At 45.4% G+C, this 22,402-nt stretch overlaps 1 protein-coding gene across 4 annotated transcripts; it reads right to left on the reverse strand.

Moving 5' to 3' along the window:
* Nucleotides 1-424: 424 nt before the first annotated feature.
* Nucleotides 425-16,116, reverse strand: klf5l (Kruppel like factor 5 like). 4 transcript variants are annotated; one of them, XM_023844970.2, is made up of 4 exons: nt 15,987-16,116; nt 8,186-8,954; nt 8,029-8,088; nt 425-3,063 (listed from the first exon to the last, which is right to left on the reverse strand). In XM_023844970.2, exons 2-4 carry the CDS (start codon nt 8,940-8,942, stop codon nt 2,885-2,887), a joined length of 996 nt encoding a protein of 331 aa, XP_023700738.1. In that variant the 5' UTR covers nt 8,943-8,954; nt 15,987-16,116; the 3' UTR covers nt 425-2,884. The 4 variants fall into 4 exon arrangements, with proteins under 4 accessions (XP_023700738.1, XP_023700739.1, XP_023700737.1 ...); XM_023844971.2 differs by lacking the exon at nt 15,987-16,116 and adding an exon at nt 14,713-14,917; XM_023844969.2 differs by lacking the exon at nt 15,987-16,116 and adding an exon at nt 13,825-14,379.
* Between the last annotated feature and the right edge of the window lie 6,286 nt (nt 16,117-22,402).

Raw genomic sequence — 22,402 nt, forward strand, 5'->3', positions numbered from 1 at the left:
GAATTTAATTTTCCTGCCTCTAGTTTGCATTTATCGGAGCCGGTAGCCGTCATCATCCAACATCAGCCAACATCCCTGTCCCCTAAAATTACGCATTTTACACAAACGTTTCACAAAGAAAACCTCTAGCAAATCTACTATATATCCAGTAATTTATGAGAAAGAGATACTGGTGACTTCTACTTGCAGTTACTTGAACGTTCATGAAATTGGTGGGTTTTCAAAAAAGACCCCGGACTTTGTCCTTTGACATCATTTTACAATAATTCTCTTCTACTGAAAACCAACTCAGTTACTCATGTTACATATCAATGTTGCAAACAGTTTGACAATATACATCAGTTACTAATTAAAAATCTCAAGGAAGTATGCTCCGTAAGTCGGGGAGTGTATCCTTTCGTCAATAAACATATGGAACAGGTCCTTGAATGAACAAATTCTTTATTTACGTCTTGTAAGAACCTTTGCGTTTGCTAAAAGCAAAGCAAATAAAAAAAAAGAAAAATACAAAAAGTTCCATACAATTTAAGGACTGATTTGCTTTACATACACACATTGTGAAATATGAAATTAACAAAGTTAATCGTCTATCACCATTCAAAAACAAAGCAGGCAAAATCCCTTTTTTCATCGTAAACAAGAACATTTCTTATCAAAATATATTTACATGATACCTTTATATATACACTAAATGTGTGCCTGCGGAAATATTAGTCGTCCTTTAACGCAGGCAAAAAAGGAAGAAAAAAAACAGGCACAGAGAACTTTAGCCTTTTAGAGCAGGACTCTTAGTCCTATTAGATCTGGACCTCGGTCCCCTCAACGCAAATTCTGGGTATTAAGCCGACTGGATATCGGTGCACGTACTTCGCCATTTAGAGGATGAAAAACTAATCGTGCCAAGGAATGTTCTTAAATCCCCCGAGCTCCCTAAATGTACATCCTAAAAGGCACACTCCCACAAATTGCAGGATTTCACTCAATGCTGGCTCCATGTGTACCCTGTCATGTCAAGGTTTTAAGGTGAAATTAAAATCATCGCAACTGGTTTAAAATAGAAGCTCTCCACCTCCTCGTGAATTATTTCAACCCGCCTCCTCCATTTCGACAGCAAGATGCCCAACACGGGCATCGCTAATGAGATTCCACAGGATTCCCAGCTCCGTGTTTCACAAGGGTTGGGGGCGTCACACTGTCATACGGTAACCTATGCCGAATACATACTGGGGAACCTTGTCGGCCACGTGAATTCGGGAGATACGTCACGCCCAGATCTCCAGTGCCGTGCGGAATGAAAGGGATCAAATAAAATATTAATTGCAGCACAAACTATATAGGCTATTGTTACACGGAGTTTATAATAATATAACGGGAAGGCATTAAATTGAAGCCACACATAACATGGTCAGATCTGTATCCGTCTATTATTGGGGAAAACATTAAATTTATTGTGTTGACATCTAACTCATTATCAGTAGCTCATTATGAATTTAATAATTTTCTTAATTTGGCACAGTCGTGAAATACATTAATAAAAGCACGACCTTCAAAATAATTTTTAAATTACTGACGCACGGGATTAATTTGTAAACTCTAAAAAACGACCGCGATATGTTCATGCACGTGCTTAGACAAACAAAATTGTTCTTAAGTGAAAGCACGTCGTTTCCATGTAGGCTATACCACTTCAGGTTAGTTAGGTGCTTTTAAGACCGACTAAACCCGCAAAAGTACAATATCACAAAATGGCCAGCGATACTTCAGTATCTTTGGTTGATACGTCAACACATTTCCAAAGGTAAAACTATCCATACGCACCTAAACGGAATTTCCATGTCACGCACACATTCTGTTCATTCATTATCATTGTTATTAAAACTCAACTCAGTTATTCAAATAGTACATCTAGTACCAAATGCAATTTCAATTATGATGAGTCACTTTTTATCTTAAGTTCTCAGCCGTGAAGAGATTTTTTTTTTATTTTTACGTTTTTTTTTTATTATTATTTAGACCTTCTAGAACATGACTGTTCGGCACCCAGAAAAAATGCGCTGCATTTTCTAGGGAATTCCTCATAGAAATCAGAAAACGTGCTTCTTAGAAATGTACAAATTCTGTAGCACAATCTGGAAGCTATCAAAGTAACCATGTATAAAGATGGGGGGGGGGGGTTTGCTGTATTTTCCTCTTGGCACTCTGCTTGTACATGGCACAGGGGCGCCAAATGAGAAGATAGCGCCCGGTCTGCGGTCAGTGGCCTCGCGTGAAGAGCAAGGAGCCAACTGACACGCAGCGAGCTAACAGCACTGACAGCGTCTCAGGCAAGGGGGGGTTTTTAAAAAAAAAATAAAACCTGTCAATCGCCTGGAGAGTAATGGCGGGAGGGGGGGTTCCAGACCTAAAAAACAAGCCATGGCCATCACACCACTCAGACAACCTTTCCTAGAGGATCACAAAATAAACAACAATCTTTTAAAAAGTAATTCTTTTAAAAACTAGCTTTTGGGGGGGTACTTTTGATTTGAAATCTTTACAGCAGAAAAGTAAAAAAAAAAAAAAAAGTCAAGTATTAAGTTCCAGTACATTCTTTGAATATTAAGGAACACAAACATACATAGAGACAAAAATAAATGAACTACATATGTACATCTATATATATATATAATATTTTTTGCAGGTTCCAGTACCCGTCTGGAGAATCCATACCTTTTTGATTGATACTTGTATATTGGCAGCATATTTGCATGTATTTTGATCTCTGTGGGTAAAACCGGTAAAAGACTTCTTAAACAGAAAAGGTTATAAAATAGGAGTGTAGTCAGTCAACCCTTCGAGCGAGCGAGCGAGCGGGCGGGAGGAGCGGGAGGAGGGTGCCCTGCCCTTAGTTCTGGTGGCGCTTCATGTGCAGCGCAAGGTGGTCGGAGCGCGAGAAGCAGCGACTGCAGGCGATGCACTTGAAGGGTTTGGCGCCGGTGTGCTTGCGGTAGTGCCGCGTCAGCTCGTCGGAGCGGGCGAAGCGCCAGTCGCAGCCTTCCCAGGTACAGCGGTAGGGCTTCTCCCCTGAAACACCGACAGGACATACATGCAGGGTTAGACCAAGGTGGGAAACATAGGGGTCTACCTGGGTCATACCATTAACCATACGTGATGGGGGCGGAGAGGGCGGCCATTTCAGCCCGGGAGAGGACTGTGGGGGCTCATTGCAGCATCAGGTGTCTAAACATGTGGAATATAATTCAGAGGGCTATAATCCCACCCTAAGCTCCACATAATGCACTTTTGATATGTGTCTGTCTTATAAATACTAAAGAAAAAGAACATTACACCGGACATTTATAAAAATATCTGTATTACAAATAAATGGAAGCGGAATAGGGCAAAACATTCTCATGTGACGAATAAGCACGACTCAGCTAATTACACACCCGCATCACGCTAGATGACCGTCACTTTTAATGCCTCGACATGATTCAGCACTGATTCGCGAACCTTAAGCGGACAGTCTTTAAAATCGAACAACTCACTGGCCATGTTAGCCAGACGCAATAACGTGTGTCCTTAGAGGATGTAACCAAAGGAACACACAAGGGACGTATTTGTAATGCAAATTTGCCGAGCCTTTCTTAGAAGTAGTTCTTGAGCAAACGTCACATTCGAGGAAGCGAAAGGCACTTGTGCCACAGAGGAGATCAAATCAAGGTCCGTTGGGTCTTTTCTGCTTTTCAGATGGTCATGCTTGTGCCCACTGACACGCAGCCGCATAGGGAATGAAATGAAACAAGTTCCCGGATGTATTTATCCTGAGTTTGCCGAGCTGAGCCACAGCTTGCTGTTGATAGAGCACAGGAAAGCGGCTCTATTGTGTCATTCTTAAATGGCAGTTGTGGGCGGAGCTAAGCGAGTATGTGCTTGTGGTTTATTGAGTAATTGAGCTCCTTTTCTTGTGTAAACACAGAGTCATTTCTACAGTTAAACGCTGTGATAAGATCTGTATATGTGCAATGTGTAACAATGTCCTGCGCTTCTTATCCAGGCTCTCTCTCTCTCACATACACACACACACACACACACACACATGCTAAACACACTTATGCCATCTGTTTGCTGAAGGCAACAACTTATGAGTAGAATAAAAATGGCAGTAGGGAATGATTTGATTGGCCTCACCTTTATTTAAACACGTACACACTCTACCGCGCTGCCGTTTTGGGTGCCCGCACGTGTGCGTGTGCGTGCGTGTGAGCGATCTACCATGCCAATGATGCCATGCAAGTACCACATTTAATCCAAGGTGGACGCTGCTCCTTGATCAATTTCGACAAACTACAGTCTCAGAACGCAACTTTACTGTCCCACCCACATGTGTTTGGGCGTGACAAGCAAATACAAATTATTTACACTGTTGAGGTAACCTCACTGAGGAAGACCCACTCTTGTATTGAGCCTAAATGTTTACATTCCCATTCCGAAAATCCTCTTCGCAATGTGCCAAAGCACTATCTCGCCAAACACGCGTTTCACGAGTGTCGGCAGAGTGCAGAACCACAACGTGCACTGCACGCCGAGTGCTCCGGTTAAAGCCAGATTAACCATAAATGTAATCTTAAATGCAATTTTTAACATTCCATCATACTGAGGTACTATCTGGCAGCTATTGGGGGGAGTTTTATTTCTGAGTAAGGGTACCCCAAACTCTGGAACACGTAACCTGGCTAGGGATCATGCACGAGCCCTAGAGGTGACCTTAATTGTGGCCAATGTGGGAACTACGGTGACGAGAGCACATGACGTCATCTCATGTGGGCCTCACGTTGGTCAGGAAGCATGAACCACAAACAGATGACACGTTGAGTCCTCTCTGGTACGTAATTATTTACACGACTAAGTCACCGCCATCAGACTCGTTGCGATATTTGTCCCGACCGGCTCTCACAAATGGCGGCAACGGCCGTGCTCGAGGCAGTGAGACCTCGTCTCAAACAAAGCCTGAGAGCAGACGAAGGATTTGGGAAGAAGCCTGCCTCTGAGATCCCGAGCAGCTGAGGTGACCCTGATGCAGGTGGGACAGTTCCTGCAGTCCCTCAGGTCGGTCAGGTTTCAGCCACTCAGGTAGGGAGTCGAGTTACAGCACGCACAAGCCCCTCCACCCCTGTAGGCCTTGTCATCCCACCTCTGGCTTGGATGTAACCCGATGACCTTCCACCTCCACAAGACTGGAAGTTCGTGTTTTGATTATTTCTGACGGTTTCTGCATTGGGTTTCAGAAAGTGCCCACCTGAGCGCCGTGCATTACAAACTGTGTTAATGGCATGAAGTAAACAATATTTGAACAAGTGAGCCCTGCAGTTAAGTTTCAGTCACGTGGAACCGATGGACTTGGAGACGCCGAGCAGAGATCAGATCCACCTGAACTCGGTCCTGGCTGCCCAGATTGTGCCCTTGTGCTGGGAAGCAACAGAGCTATTGTCAGACTTTCGGGTCTGAACTCCTGGTGCAACTCTTGAGGTCAAAAGCAGCCCCCCCCCCCCCCGGCTGCCAGCTCTTATCACAGCCTTGGCAAACATCAACGCCCGATAGCTCTGCTCCCAAACTAGCTTTTCATTCGCTCTAACGAGTTGACACAGGATCGAATGCCAGGGCCAGGCCCTTAAAGGGGGCGACACTGTCAACACGGGAGGCCCCCGGTGGTATCGTTGTGAAACCCCTGCCAATTAAGCTGCTAAAAACGCTACAAATCGGCAGAGAAGTTTGCAGTCTCATTAAAATTTGTTTTAAAGGGACCATTAAAAAAAATAGCAGCATCCTGTACTGGCCGGGTATTCAGGACACAGTGGCCTGACTGTTTTCGGTAAACATGCCGCGTCGTCGTTGCGTGTGTATGGGCTTCCTCCTGACAGAGTCACGCTGGTCCCCCCCCTGCTTCCTTTTATGGCCATCGTAGTGAGCGTGTACAAACAGCTTGCCCCCCCCCCCCCCCCAGGAGCCCATAAAACCCCTACAGGACATCATCTGTCCCTCGCAGGACTTTATCCACTCATTCTGTTTGTGAAGGGAGGGCAAGAGGACAATCAGGCAGATAGTGCCAAACTTTACACAATCAGCTTCACAGCTAGAGGGACCGGGGAGGGGGCAAAGATTTCACCCATAAAAAGACTTTTTCCTTGGGGGAAGATCAAGAACTAGCGTAGGGGGGGGGGGAGGGGGGGATCAATAACTGGTGCTAAAGTCACCGCTCCTCTGCAGCTCTCCCCACAAGGATGAGAGAATGTTTCTTTGCTTGTGTTTGGTTTTTTTTTGGCGTTCTGTGGTCACATGTTGTCACAGTATACAAAAGCCAGCGCAGGCCTCTGTGGCGCTCAGCGATTTCGCATTCCTCCGAGGACACGCCGCGTGGCGCATGCCATCCTCTCTGGGGCGCTCTGCGCCATCTGTACACCCTGTTACACTCTCTATCTGCCCTGCGCACGTGGAGTTCGTGGGCGTAGCGAGAACGTTTCGGAGACGCAATCAATCCTTCAGCTTTGTCAGGCAAATGAGCATCCTGTCTGGATGTTTTCCGGCCATCTCCCAAGCTGGTTTTTAAACCTTTTTTTTAAAAAAAAAAAAAAAAAAAACTGATCTGGAATTAAGCTTGCTTTTCCACCTGAGTCAAATGTCCTGTTCCTCTTCATAACCATAATCCTTCTCTTTCATAATACATTTCCGTCTGATCTATTCCCAATGACCCTTCTAATGCTATGTCCTTCTCCAGAAAGGATGGGACTGACCCGTTGCCCTGCTGACAGGCTACCCCGCCTTGGATCCTTCTGAAGAACGACACCCCCGACAATGACTAACCCTAACCAACCAGTGTTTCCCAATCCAGTCCTTGGGGACCCACAGACAGTCCGTGTTTTTGCTCCCTCCGAGCTTCAGACCAGACAGTCCATGTTTTTGCTCCCTCCCAGCTTCCTGCCAGACAGTCCATGTTTTTGCTCCCTCCCAGCTTCCTGCCAGACAGTCCATGTTTTTGCTCCCTCCCAGCTTCAGACCAGACAGTCCATGTTTTTGCTCCCTCCCAGCTTCCTGCCAGACAACGTGGGCTGTCTGTGGGTCCCCAAGGACCAGATCGGGAAATACTGCCCTAGACCACCAAGAGGACCAGACTCCACACCCCAAGACTTAACCCTCTCACCTGTACGTACGTTACAAATCCCTGGGCCCCCTGGGACCTGTCTTTATAGTGACAATACATCAAAGCTTGAGTTGAAGACATTAGCTCAGCCATGCACAAAAGTACACGGTCAGACAGAAGAGGAAGTGAGCCTGAATGAAACTAGACTGACAAAAATGATTCTGGGGAGGGGGGGAAAAAAAAGGCGCGGGGGGCCAGTAGTGAAGTCGAGCCGTGATCCATTTAATTAGGACATGTAACTCAATAAAGCAAAACAAGCAGCGAACATAATCTCGTCCCAGATAAATCCTTCGCTAAGACCTCTTAATGTACAGCCGGGCTTATCGGGAATCTGCACGGAAGTAGACGTTTTAGCCTGGGAACTCAGCCACTCAGGCCCATTTAGGTCAGTCGGGTCCCGGTTTTGCACACAGGCACACAAAACTGCTACGTGCCCCCCCCCCCCCCGGGTCTAGCCGGAAGAACAGGTTTTTCATCTGAAGCTTTGCTCTCCTGCTCCCTTCGTAAGGTGAGACGGGCTTGTGGGGGCATGCAAAGAAGCTAACAAGAGGCAGGCTGATTCCTCCCCCCTTGCTTTCACTCCCACCTGTGCTGCCTCCCCCCCGCCCGATTCCTCAGGATCGATGTTTCTCAGCCCGGTCTTCATGGGACCTCTAGACAGACCATGTTTTTGCTCCCTCTGAGCTAAGAGGGAGCAAAAATGTGGACCATCTGGGGCTCCCCAAGCACCAGGGTGGGAAACACTGCTTTAGGCACTTCTACCACCAGCAAAACTGCATGCTCCGCATTAACCTACTGTCCACCTTCCCATCCCAGGCTCTGCTCTGATTATGCAAGAGAGCCGCTCTTACCTGTGTGTGTCCTCTGGTGGGCTTTGAGGTGAGAGCTCTTTGTATACACCTTGGTGCAACCTATATGCAAGCAAAAGGAGAGAAACTTTACGATCCACCCGCTGCAGAGACCACGCTTTGCCATGCTCCCCCGTTCCGGAAGCGACCAATAACCTACCGGGGAAATCACAGTGGTGGATCCTCCTCTTCTCCAGTTCTGGGTTGTTCCTCCGGTTGTACCTTGGCCCGGTTAGGACACCTTGTCCGTGAGTCATCAGCAGCGACTGTGGGTGCATCGAAGGCATCTTGATCCCTTGCCGGGCTTCGTAGGGAGGTGGGGGTTGGATGGTGTTGATGAGCTCGGCCTGGTTCTCAGGGCTTCCGGGCTGAGAGTTAGGTGGAGAGGGAGGTAGACTATGAGGCTGTGGAGATGGATAGAAATGCTCAGGCATGACAAAACCGCCTGTGCCCGCTGTCAGCGTGATGCTGTTAAGGTTGTGCATGCTTCTGCTGTTGCTGCTTCCCGATTGGCTGCTGGACAGAGGCATGGTGAGGTCATTGCTGCTGACCGGTAGCTGGTAGACTGGGGGTTGCTGCGGGCCGATGTGCATCTCATCGCTCGTCATGTCGGGCTTGACAAAAAGGCTGTTGACAGTCTGTGGCACGCTGAAGACGGACGTGAAGTCGGGGAGGGTCTGGATGGAGCAGGGGATATCCACTCCGGGCTCTGTTTTGATCTGCTGGAGGACGGGCTTGGAGCGGTAGAGGCCCGTGCGTAAATGGGTGGTGTTGGGCAGGATCAGGTTGATGTTGACGCTGTACGGCGTGAGCTTCTCCTCTGAAAAATACTCGTCCACCACCGAGGCGCTCTCCCGTCGGTACTTTTTGTCCATCATGACTGGCGTTGCCTGAGGGCCCGTCAGGTACTTCTCCATTTCTAACCGGGTCTGATAGTAAAGAAAAACAGACGCACAGGACAGTAATAAACACGAGGGATCCAGAACATTCATTTGCCATTTTGGAGCTCTCTGAAGGACTGCCAAAGTCATGCCAGGATGGGGTCGGTGTAAGATAACCAGGGAGGAGAAGAGGGTGGATAAAAATAACACAGCTGGATGTGGAGGTGGGTTTCTGGCTGGTTTCAGCCCTCTGGTAAACTCCCCTATTTCCATGCCAGTGTTCTTACAAGAACAACGTGTACCCAGGGTAACTGCTTGATGGCTGTGTATCTAAACATGGCTCAAGCAAGAAAATAAACATATAAAGCCTGTAGCTCCTGTAGCTGGACAAGCATAGCATTTGTGGTACCGATGCAAAGGTTGTGGGTTTGGTGAAAGTATAGCTAGATACCTTCAAGTCCTGCTTCCTACATTACCGCTCTTACCATTGCATGATAAGCACTGGACAAATCATCAGGAGATTTGACCCGTTTGGGTGTTTCTCGTGTTTTGTCTTTTTTTGTTTGTTTGCTCACAGTATCCAGTTGATGCACACCTTACCCATCACGCGTCTGCTTTTAGGTTTCATAAAAACCTTGACGAGCGAATCGTCCCAGACTCCGTTCACGACGTCGGCCTGGGCGTGCCGAGCAGTGGGATCAAACCAATTCCGAAGTGATTCGAGAAAAACAAACGGCACGCCGTGAATTAAACTGGGAATACTGGCTTCACCATTATGACGCACCCTCAAAAGCAAACAGTCGATGCTGGAGTTAGGAAAGAGGATGTATCTCACACCAAGGACTGGTAGACGGACTCCTCAAGAGGCTTCGGCCTGTGAACAAGGACGAATTGCACGTTCGCAGGCGCCACCGCGACTGCGGTACATGGGCCCCGATCTCTGAACGCTTACAGCCGTTTTACGACCTGTTTGCTGAAGCGGTCTACACCCCCACGTTGCAGATTAAGTGAGGACCAGGAGATAGGAGTGTTTAGAACCTACTGCACTAAGTCACACACGCTTTGCCAGTTATTCTCATACTGATAGCGGGCCTGCTGAGAGGAGACACACGTATGAATATCAGAGCATACAGACATACACAGAAGTTCAAAGTTACTGCGATGTCCTGACTGGCACTTATGGCTGGAAGAGACTAACGCCGCCTCACTGCGTCTCAGAACTTTGAGAATCTACAGCTGGATTTTCAAGCGCCTGTCTCATGTAGAATCTGCTTGGCTGAGGAGCTCCGAAGCTCCCTTAATAGGCCAAAAATGACCCCGCTCTGTTGTTGATCCAGTGCTGCTGTCACTGCAGCCACTGCTGAATGAGCCTTTTGGCGCCTGTCCTCATTCCTGAGCCTTAGTCTGGTCTGCAGCTCATTCTCTTCATTATGGGGATACGGAGCGTACCTGAACCTTGCACTATCACGGAGCCTGTTAATGACCCCATCAGTTTTATAGCCTCTCTGTAATGCAATGCGAGGATAGATAACGGCAGAGACATGAACTGTCCTCGCGTTAATATGGCCCTCCGTGCATTACAATTGCACTCAGATAATTACGAAACTTGACTCACTCGACATCGGCGTTAACTCCATATTCCAGACTATGGACAGACTGGGGAACTTGAGTGATTATGATGCCGTGTCATATCATTTTAAGATTCCAGTTTCCTTAAGAGCTGGGTTTACGGAAGGTACTTCCATACTGAAATTAGTTGAAATGGCAAAACAAATAGACCCATATTCGCCATTAGCTCCATATCTCATTATGGAATGCATGTTCACACCGGGCTCCATAAAACAATGACTGATACTCTCCTTGTCTGTAACCCAGAGTCATCATAACACAAATCCTGTGACCTTAGAGGGTAAAAAAGCGAAACCTTTGAGACCAGGACGATACTTTATGGCTTCCAGGAAAACGATAAGGCTTGTTTTGACGTTTTGGTATAGTTTCTGGGGGGGTGATAAACCCTGAGACTCACCCCTAGGGGACGAGAATGATGAAACGGGCACCTCCAGCAATACGGTCCACGTACATGACTTGGCTTCACAAAGGCACGACAATACAAGTGCACATACAAATCATCTCAATAGAAACACTCAATGCAATAGTTATGACGGGGGCTGCGGGGACCCCAGAAGGGATCTGCATCAAAGTGACACTTAATTGGACAGCTGGCCCATGACAAAAGCTCTTTAGCATCTGAGGTGCACTTACTATTTGGGGAAATAAATAAATAATAAAATAAACGTCACAAGCGGAGGATTTTGTCAGATTTCCAGCCAAGTCATTGTCCTCTCACACGAACCGCATCAAAACTGCATGAAGGCAAACAGTCAGGGAAGTGAAAACAAACAAAACCCTAGGAACAAAATTAGACTTCAACTGGCCAAGAAATGTCTGAAATTGAGGATTAAGAGCCCTCTTGAAACACCTACACGGACGAGGGCTTTTGTTGTAATCCACCTTCACTTTGTTTATACAATACACCTCTCGCTGAATTTGGACTCCTCTCAGAGGGTGAAGGAGCTCCCGAAAACTGCGGATCGGCCATCTGGTGCACGCATCAAAACAAAAGAAAAAATAATACATTGAAGTGTGATTTACTGCAAACGGACGCCCTGCCGCCTTTTCATTTGAAGCAGGAGATCTAAAGGGAAACTAATGGAAGAGGACCTGACAGCAAAACGACATGCCAGTACAAACCCCCAAGAAGCAAACGCATATTTCCGTTTGGAAGGATATCAAACCCCCCCGCCTCACACCAGCCCCTAAAAGATTCATTACTTCTTAAATAACCCAGGACGACTAGTTCAGACCTCTAATTTCATATACATAAAAACGTGTGATACCTCTTGGCTCGTTTGTTTGTATTTCCAGGTTATACGATACTTGTAGAAGCAGATGAATTTGGGATCGTAATGGGAAAAAAAGTTGTCGCTGACCAGATACAGCACAACTTATTAAGGAATGGATTAATATTATTAATAATAGACAGGGAATGAGTGCGCACGAGGAACCAAGTTGCTTATGCAAAAGGTCCGTATCTCTTCCAGACATCAGGATTGCGTCGATAACCGCATTTACCTAAACAGAAAATGCAGATTTACCGGGTCTGGGAGCTTGTGGGTGACCGTCACAAACGCATGCAAACTCGGTCGTTTGAGTCTTCGGCCAAGGAAAGGAAATTCGACTACTGCAATTGCAGTACGATACGTTTCTATAGCACGATATTTTTCCACCATAATCTTATCCCTGGGCAAGATATCTTCTCTATTAAAGGATATGAGCCTTTGACTCTGCACCAACAGGTCGGACCGCATGCTTCTGTCACCGCACAATCGCCCGGCTTTTAACGAGATGGTTACACGAATAGCAAAGTGAGGACGAACGCTAAGCACGGCGAGATTGGATAATAGGGGACCTACGCCCATCTGGAATCCATGTCTAATTTACAAGATAATTACAATGAGAAAAAAAAACATGTTCACTCGCTTCAATGCCGAACAAAACAAAACAAATAAAAACGTATACAATTTAAAGATTTGATTCGGGCGTGTCGATAAGCAGGTGATTAACTGTACACGTATGTCAATTTATGCTAACAGAATCTTGGACCTAGTTGCTGCAGAGCAATGCGTATTATAATTTTTCATAGGAAGTGTTTTCATACATGTATAACCACGAAAAAAAAACTATAACCCAGGGTGATGTGAACTGATTTACTATTAATTTCAGAATTATTTTTGACTTTATTTAAGTAGGCGCGGGTTTTTGCTTATGAAATTCACTGAAAAAACTGATTTTTGGATACCGAAATTTGGGATCTTTCGTAAACTTTTAAGATTTTAAACGTGCACTAAAACCTTAAGCAAATTTCTCATCGCCGTTGTTTATCTGAATGATTTCCACTTTTCTTGCAGCTGAACCTTCGGGATGTTATTCGAAGAATCTAGGATGGAAGATATACGAATATGTTTGTTGAATGCGACTGGGTTTCACAAAGTTGTAAACGAGATCATTAGGCAAAATAGGCTCATTTAAAATCTTATTTGCATGATATGCACAATGGTTACAAATGTTTAATTTGTATAGTATAACCATGAGGATATTGTGATGAGCAAATGCATATATGAAAAGGCAAATGTAGCTACAGTGTTACATGCCAGTGTGGTTTAATTAACGGGTCAATTATTAATGGTATTTGTATGGTAACGGATCAAGTTCGATTTAAAGTTCCAAAAGCACAACCATTAATTATAGAAAAGTAAAAGGTATCTCTGTATATAGATGACTGTGGTACTTCACATACAAACAGTTGCAGACTTGATGAATCAGGGTACTACCATTAAACAACATCAATGCTGATATGGTACAAAATTTGACATGGTTGCATCATAGGAAGGAATGTGTCATATAATAGGCATGTTATTTCATAACATATTAGTTAAACTACGGCTAAATCTAACAGATATAATGTACTGTTTAATGAAATGCACTGTGATAAAAAAGTGATTTTACAGGAATCAAACCCTGAGTATGCAGCTTATATGCATCAGAATATGCGTGATTTACTTTCAAAATATTTAACTAGTTACATTATATTTTGTTACATTATATCTTTGCTGCTAAAGTAAATATTCTGATCAGGCTATCTGGTATGGCTAAAGAATCCGCCACGTTCTACCAGCCAGTCTGGTCATCTTACCGCAGAATCTGTATAACTATTTATTGCAGACTTTTCTACCCAACTTGGTAATAATTTAATTATTTAATAGTTTAAGCAAAGGAGGCGTTTCTACTAAGCTATCCGACCGTGGATTTTGTCCTGGAATTGCAGGACCGTCCGGCTCCCAAAGACCTCTGTTCGTACCTGGGACAGCTCCAAAGTACTTCTTCCCGCTGGCTTGACTTCCTCGAACACAGAGGAGTCCTCTGCGCCATCCCCTTCGGACATCCTAACCGGTTTCAGTTGGGTGAAAACAGCCCTTTCTTCTGTACTGGGCACGTTTACAGATAGTCCTATGCTCGCCATTACTTTCTCTCAAAAGCAAAACTTAAAGGCGTTTTCCTTAAGTTAAAAGATCTCGCAAAACGATTAAACTGCGCTTCTCCCCCGTGACTTTTTTATTTCTATACCCAAGCGATCTTTTTTTGTGAAATCCAGGTGCACAGTACCTCCTGATCCCACCCTCTGCCTGTCAAGCCGCTTTACCTGTGATAAAGTAAGTTGATAGCTGCGTTGACCGAGGAGATTGACGTGTCTACAACCCAATCAGCGCAAAGAAGCAACGGCCAACTCCAATCACCTGTAGCAAAGGTGTTCCGACATGGATCTTTGAAGAATGTCTAAATTTACTGTTGAACGTTTCCCAGAAAGGTTATTATTCCGTTATTACAGAACATACATGTTGATCCGTATTCAGTAATAGTAATTACGAAAGCAGACCGTCTGATTAAAAACAGAATCATGCAGAGTAGGCTATATAATTAAAAATGTAGAATTAATTAAACATGTAATTTAAAAATGTCACGTGGAAGGAATTGCGATAATCTCATTATTAACCTTTTTGGGTTAAACAATAAAGTTTTTTTTCCTGTAACGCGGATAGATTATTAATATCATACTAATTTCTTCAATTTTTTTTTATTTCTTATTTAAATGTGTGAGATCGTGTAAAGGGCTTTTGTTTTACGCATCCTGTAATGCACTGAACTCCAGATACTGAAGGACTGCACAGGTATTCACGCACAAACCTACCTCACGACGATGAGGTGTATATTCCTCTCGCGCTGCCCCTCGGCAATGCTACTCAGCATTTACGACGATCTGCAATTCTATGGTATGCACGCGAGAATTGCCAATTGGAAACTCTAGACAACCCGGAATGTGTTATTTTTCTATGAGTTTAGGTGGTGTAATTTATCATATTCTATACGCGACATGCTCGTGTGGTTCGAGAGAACGGTTCCCTAAAACAGTTCAGTTCAGTAGGACCCCTCCAGGAATAGAAACCGGCAAAATAGGAGTATAAATTTCAGGACATCTAAAACTGCTAAACTCGTCATAAGCGATACAAACACCTTAATTAGGTGTGAAAACGTCGCACTTTTACGAAACCCTAGAATTCCTGTCTCCTGGCAAACATTTATGCCTATCAATCAGTATCCAAGAAGTAATAATTGGACCAGATGTTATTGTATTTCATAGCACTAGTGACTGCTAGTGTTTGGCCAGAATCCTGGAATAATAGAACGAGGTGATTTTTGAGTCAACACTTATTTTTAATATCCTCCACTTTGTTTCCTCATATGTTATTCAAAACATCAAAGGCAATCTCATCTTCTAATATTTCTCACCCCTGGCTCTTCTTACATCTCTGACTACATTTAGTAGCTAAATTTTTCTCTTCAGATTACCAAAAACAATGATTTCTCACAAAAGGAGTATTGTTCAAGTTGGAAATTCAGTATTAGTAATATTTAACTATAGTTTTACAGTTAAGTACATGCTAAATGTTCGATTGCAAATGAACCAGGCACGCCTAAGCAGTGATTAGTAGAGCTGCTTCTCATTTGCCAATTTGTGAGCTCAAATGCTCTCGCTAATGTTCCCTTCAGTGTCCCTCCTGCTGCTGAGCGTTCGACGGGTGAGTGGAGTGTTTCCGAAGCGAGTTTTCAAGCAGCAGAGGGATCTAGTGGTTTTCTGCAAGCCCACGCATGTGGCTGCTGTAATAGTCCAATGTTCTAACCGGCGAATGATGTGTGACTAGCATATTAAAGAAGGAACATCGCAATTTTAAGCATGTAACAAAAATAAAGTATTATGTAGAAGGTTAATTCTGCAAAAATATCAGTCATATGAAACATACTCTCGGGGTTCTGCAAGGCTCTGTTTACAGGCCTCTATATTTTTCCTATCTAGATTCCTTTCCTATTTTTACTGAACAGTAACTCATATATATTTCTATTTTTCTTGGTCTCTTTTGGACCCCCCCTTGAGAAAAGTCCCTCCCACACCATTCCCACACTTACTTCTTACTCTGATGTCCTTGCCCACCGTTGCCCACCGTTGCCCACCTCCGTAACTTTTGACGTATCTGAGAACCCGGTTTCACTTTCCGACAGGACACTGCTTTTCTCATCCCGTTTCACCTTGATTACTTAATTGCTATTCTGCACTGAAGCAATGTATGTTAGGTAACTCTTTTTTTTTTTTTGGGTACAACAGCAGTTCCCTTCTTGGGACTTCCACCTGCATGTTCTCTACACAAGCCACCTATTCCGCTGCGCCACTCTCTGTTTTAGCCTGTCCCCAACTCTCTGCTGTCCCTCTCCACTGCTGTCCACATACTGGCTTACCCACTCCACAATTATCTAATGAACTCGTGCTATATTCGTTCACATTCTCCAGAACGATCCCAGTGATTTGTGCAGCTTATTTCTTTGAGGCCTAACTGTGTTTTAAATCCAGATCAAAGTGTGAAAAAGTGAGAGTTTGGAAACATCAAATGGTTTACATCAGTCCATTGAAATTACACTGTAGCTTCCTGTTTGGGGGGGGGGGGGGGGCGGGATTTCCACACCATAAATATTGACACAATATATTGTGCGAAAATACAGTTGCAAGACTAACAGAAACATGCCAAAAGTTCCCATGTTAGATGTAGTGGACTTACAAGCATTTCAGAAATGATTACAGACTTGTTGCCTCCCGAAGGAACAAGCAGTACTTGGATCAGGTTCTTGGCTGCACTCGTTGGCTTAATTGAGTCTTTGTCATTCTTTCTTGCTACTCTGGTTGATTGGCATTTTTGTGGTTTGCTGTTACCACACAGATGTGAGAACTTCAAGGAGCTCCGCTGTCATTCAGGTTACCTTGAGCTTCGGGGCAAAGGCTTGCAGGCTTCGTGACAGTTAACGATTCAGCTTAGAACCTGAGGGAGGCCTACAATCTGCCAGCTACCAAGGGGAACTTTGGTGATGACCACGAGGTCCAGACCCTCAAAAGCGGCAGTCTGCGGCACTTCCGTTCCTCTCACTCATCCCCACCGGAGCATCATATCGGTCAATTTTTTCTTTCACAGAATTTAAAATACCACAGAAACTTTTTCCGAAGTAGTATGCAAGAAGTATTCGCTTGGCCCATGTTGGTGTGTGGGCCCTAAACATTCACCACAAGTGTGTACACCCGTCTCTGGGCGTGTACCCAGCATGCTCTAGTCCAATCATGCCAAGAGAAACACCGAACCACTACTACCATGAATGAGAAACCTGGGGAAGGGGTTTGGCGACAGTGCAACCTATCTGGTGAAAGTCCGCTCTGACGAGTTAAGATTCATGCTGCGGTGTGTCACGTCGATATAAAAGCAGCGCTTCCTGCCTTTAGGTCAAATTTTGCCAGTCTCACCAACAGTCAGCAGTTAAATAAATGGCTCTTGCTATAACATGGCCAATCAGACTGGTTTCTGGCTTTCCTTTAAAGGCAAAGTGTTTCATTTTAAATTCCCAGGAACAAGGGAAGTTATGCCACAGTCATACTACGACGTCTGCGAACATGGATAAAGCAAACAACAAAGGGAACAGGTCACTCTGCATTCCTGTAAGCCCTCCGTGCATGGGGGCAAAAGACCATCACCGTGAGCGCCGTTTGAGCGTGAAGTGACTGAAGGCAAACAGGAAACAGGAAGCAATAAAATCATGTTTACATATCTAACTTGATGACACCTCGAATTACGGCAGAACTTCTTTTAATGTTTATTTTTAATGATCATCCATCCATAAGTCTGTGGTTGCTCTTTGTCGAATTCTGGATATCCCCCTGGTGAGGATGTGAGTGTGCCCCTGTGTCTTTGCTTCTGGTAAATAGCCCCTTTGATGCCCTGTGGGAATGTGTGTGTGTGTGTGTGTGTGTATGTGTGTGACTGATCGTGTGCCTGTCTGTAGCTGCACCCAGCGGCCCATTCTGCCACGGAAACAGCTGGAAACAGAGCAGAGGCAGCCGGTCACACTGAAAGTCGCGTTAATGGAGAATTTTCACACAACGGATGCAACGGAACCGTCGCGGTTTAAAACCATTTCGGTGTTAAATAACGCCGTGCAACGATTCCCCGGGTCTTTCTAAGAAAAGCTGTTAGGTCAGCTTAACCAGGATGGTGATGAATGCGGGGGGGGGGGGGGTCTCTGGCCATCTCAGGTAACTGCCCCCGCCTGTATATATGAGCTATAATCATCGTGATTAACCAGGCAGTGCCTGCAGCTTTTAGGCCTCCTCGGAATAGAATGATGGATTCTTCCTTACATCCTGGTTTCAGGAATTCTTTCCTTGAGCTCTGGCCAGACTGGATGGTGAGATCCACCGGGGGGGGGGGGGGGGGGGGGCATAGCTGGAAACGTCGATGGCGTCTCCCTGGGACATCAGGCAGCTGGCTGCTCCTTTAATCTCCACCCAGATGATTTGAATGTAGCGCTCGATTTATTGCGCATCTCACCTGGCAGCCTGGAATGCCGAATGACAAACGGGAGGATGAGGGAACCGAAAGTGCAACAATTAGATAAATCATGACCTGGGGGGGGGGGGGGGGGGGCGGGAGATATGCACTCCTGTAGTCAGGTGACCTTTTGGAGAAATCCATCAGCCTCGATTTCCAAACTCTTACCCATCCAGTTTCTGCAATTGCTTGTCCTGTTCAGGGCTGCGGGGGTCCAGAGCCTATGGGCACAAGGCAGGGATCAACCCAGGATGGGGCACCAACCCATCGCAGGGCACACTCACATGCTAATCATTCGCTCACGCACACCTATAGGCAATCTGGCAACCCCAATTAGCCTCAGCATGTTTTCGGACTGTGCGGGGAAATTGGAAACTGAGACTCGAACCCAGATCCCAGAGGGGAGACACAGCAGTGCTAACCACTCCACCCTTTTTTGCAGTGGTTACTCCTCACCAAATCAGTTGCCAGCAGAGGGCACCACCCATTGACTGGGACGCCATCCTTAAAATGCAGTAATGGAGAGCCGGTTCTTTGGGCCCGTCTGTCACAATTTATGTGACTTATGGTGAAAGTTCCATGAGAATTCCAATGAACCACTTGGTTTATAACCTTCCTGCCCTCATATCTGTTTACATGCTGGTTACCACTCTACTGGTGCCCTCATAGAGGTCACAATGCTACCGGGGCATCGACCCGCCATGGTTGGAATGCAGCCTTAATATAAAGCAGGGCTCTTCAAATCTGGACCTCGATTCCAAATCCAGGCCTTGTTTTCAGTTCTCCCAGGTAGTTAGTTTAATAATCACTGATTCTGATCGGCTAGAGGCTTCACACCTGGCTCACAGGTAAAGGAAGGCCGGGAAATCAGCAGGGCTCGGACCTCGAGGACCGTGATTTGAATAACCCTGATTTAAAGCAGGTTTTGGAAATTGTCTTGCAGAGTATCTCACAATCTTATCTAAGGAATGATATTTAAAGGCCTCTGCTCGTATTTCAGCCCTTTTCCTGTTCTTCAAATGGCCAGGTTCTTGATTTGCTTAAACCCACCGCGACCTAACTGCAGTTTGTCGGAGCATTTGAGGTGATGGGTTCTAGGTTAGTGCTTAGGGGTTCTGGTGCAGCAGCTGTCAATGGCGAACAGTGGCTTAGACGGTGGCAGGGGGGCTGGAAACACTTGCGTTGCGTGTGCACGTCGTCTTGCGTGCTGGGGAGGGGTGTCTGTTTACCTGCGCCAGCTGACGTCGCTCACCTTTCCCCTCTCGGGTTACCGCCGAGAGTGCGCTCATTGTACGCGGGTACACGGCGCGCACGGGGAACCCGCGCCGAAGAGGCTATCGTCCTTCTCGTGGTGTTGCCACGCCGACCGGCCGGAAGTCGTTGGGAGGCCGTGTTGACAGAAGGAGTGGGTCTCCTTTAGTAGGCTCTCTGGAAGTGCCAGCTGGCGGTAAGCGATTACATAATCGATCTTAATCAAACAGCCCTCATGTTCAGGTATCTGTAATCCTACAGGCTGGCCAAGGGCGTCAGAGGGCTGCTCCCTTTGCTGCCATCAGGGTTGGCGTTTATTGCCCTCTGGGATTGAGTTGGCAGACTCTGTAAACTCCATGCCGCACACAGGACCCTGGGGATCCTCACCCAGCCTGAGTCGAGAGGAGTTACACAGAGGCCCATTGGGCTAAGTCTCTGTGCCTGTGATTGGAAGGTTGTTGGTTCAAGTCCCAGTCTCAGCAGAACAGCCACATGTTTTGTGGGCCCTTGCGTAAGCCCCTTAGCCCCCAGGTCCAGGGTTGTTGTATGTTGGCTGACCCAAAGCTGTGATCCCCTGCAAGCTGGAGTAAGTGCCACATTACTAAGTGGGGACCCCCCTGCAGCCAAGCAGAATGTCACTGAGGTTTGCAGGCTGACATCTCTCATGTCTGCCTCCTTTGGCCGGGAGCAAGAGGGACAGATTAGCAGATGCATTGCAGTGGGGTCATGCATCCGCCACATAGGAGGTATTGCTGCTGGGAGGGGGGGTAAGGGTGGAGGGTGCATCTGAATCATCCCCACGGCAACCACTCTTCACACAAAGGGGAGCATCTTACCCGCATCAGAAAAATGCCCCGACGTCACCCATTAATCCCTTAAGATTTTTATCAACGGGTTGTGAAATGAATAAATATGCACTGAGATGCTGCATATCACGGGTGAGTCACAACATCTCAAAGTACAGATTTAAGTGTTTAAATTTCTCTTTTATGTTTTGGGTACACTGAATCAGTTTCTCTATTTTAGACACAGCCACTGAGTCACAAGGATGTAATTAACAGGAAAAGAAGTTTAAATAAGGGCTTAAATAATATTGATCGATAGTGGTGGTTTGTGCTTCAGAATGTTTTAAACCTATCACAATTTACAAGATTTTGAATGATGAGTCAAGATTAACTTTCTGTCTCTGGTCAGGTTATTTCTGTAATGTGTGGCTTGTCTGAAGAAGCACTTGGCAGCTAAGGTTAGCGAAAGTAACAATTAATGCCTTTTATTTAATTTTCCATGTTGTCAGTTTATATTTTATAGCATGTTTCAACATGAACACAGTTTTAACATGTTTAATAGTACATTTCAAAATGTACTATTGATTTAGTGAAAGGGAAAGTGGTACTTAACTTATTAATCACATTTTAAATAAAATTTATAAAATTGGCTAATTGCTAAATATGTAAACCTTTTAAGCTGTTCCACCAATAAAACTTTTCATTAATTATCATACCCATACCCATAAAATTAAGTGAAATGAAATCTGTGGTTTGTGTCATGATTTTGATTACACAACATATATTGTAGTCATGTGACTGCATGTGTGAAATATTTAGCATGGGAAAAGTATTATAAAACCAGACTTGTCCAAAAAAAGCTGTCCCTGAATTGGTCTGACGTACATTTCACAAAGAAAAACATTTTATACATGTGAAACAAGGTCCAAGCATTTAGATGAGAGGTCACAGGAAGTTGACTGTTGCTTTAAGGATGTTGCGCAATTACTGGTGCAGCGATACGATTGGACGTCGCCAAATATGGCTATGGGAAGTGCTGGAATTCTTTCAGGTGAAAAAGACTGACATCACGCAGACTCCTATATTCTGGAGCCCAACACGCAAATTTAACCCTTCCACTCCCGACTTAGGTTCGCAGCCAAGAAAGTTTAATGTATTTACACCTATGATGTCTTTCTCTGTTGTGAAGTTACAATGTATTTTAAATTACAGGCAAAAAAATTGATCAGCGCATGCTTATGTGTTCAGAATTATTGCTCTGTTTGTGCACATACTAAATTAAGTATGCAACATGTATTATGATTAACCACACAATTCAGTGAATGAGCTATTGAAAGCGGTAGGTAATTATTAATGGATGATTTGGCCAGTATTAGCACATTTGCATAACCGGATGTCGTTCACGTGGATCGCGGGGTGAATTCTTCGCACGAGCTCTGAGTAAGCGCCGGCATGTGCGCGCGGTCGATGGAGTCAAGTTACAGCAGGGCGCGTGCGGGAGATCACGGTGGCGCACAGAAACCTTCCAGCAGCTTCGGTCGATACGAAGTCATGCAATGAATCAGAATGCCTTCACAGTTAATATCAGCTGCCAGGCACGGATGTGAAGTTCAAGCCACCTATCTTACATGACTCTGAGTACTGTGTCTTCCGAGTTCGGAACAGTATGAAATAAGTGAAATCCCTGCTCCCCTATACCCTACCCCACGCTGGAAACACCGTCGCATTTTCCTTTCATGGTTAAGTAACGTTTTTTTTTATAGCCGACTGTAATGAGTAACTTCAGACACCGGTCTGTCAGTCGCTGGCTGGTACATTATGTCTCATTATTTGAGCAAAGAGCTTTTCAGAGTTTACCCATTGTGATGGCTGAAAGCCACCCGCGTTTGCCCCGAGGGTACCTGTCCGGGGCAATCGCTGACGT

This window comes from Paramormyrops kingsleyae, chromosome 24 (assembly GCF_048594095.1).
Source record: "Paramormyrops kingsleyae isolate MSU_618 chromosome 24, PKINGS_0.4, whole genome shotgun sequence".
NCBI lineage: Eukaryota > Metazoa > Chordata > Actinopteri > Osteoglossiformes > Mormyridae > Paramormyrops > Paramormyrops kingsleyae.

Coding starts and splice junctions, on each gene's coding strand:
- klf5l (XM_023844968.2), bottom strand. CDS start 9,179: ATGGAAATAGGGGAGTTTACCAGAGGGCTGAAACCAGCCAGAAACCCA. Junction 8,089..8,185: donor CCACCACTGTGATTTCCCCG/GTAGGTTATTGG, acceptor GCTTGCATATAG/GTTGCACCAAGGTGTATACA. Junction 3,064..8,028: donor CCACCAGAGGACACACACAG/GTAAGAGCGGCT, acceptor TCGGTGTTTCAG/GGGAGAAGCCCTACCGCTGT.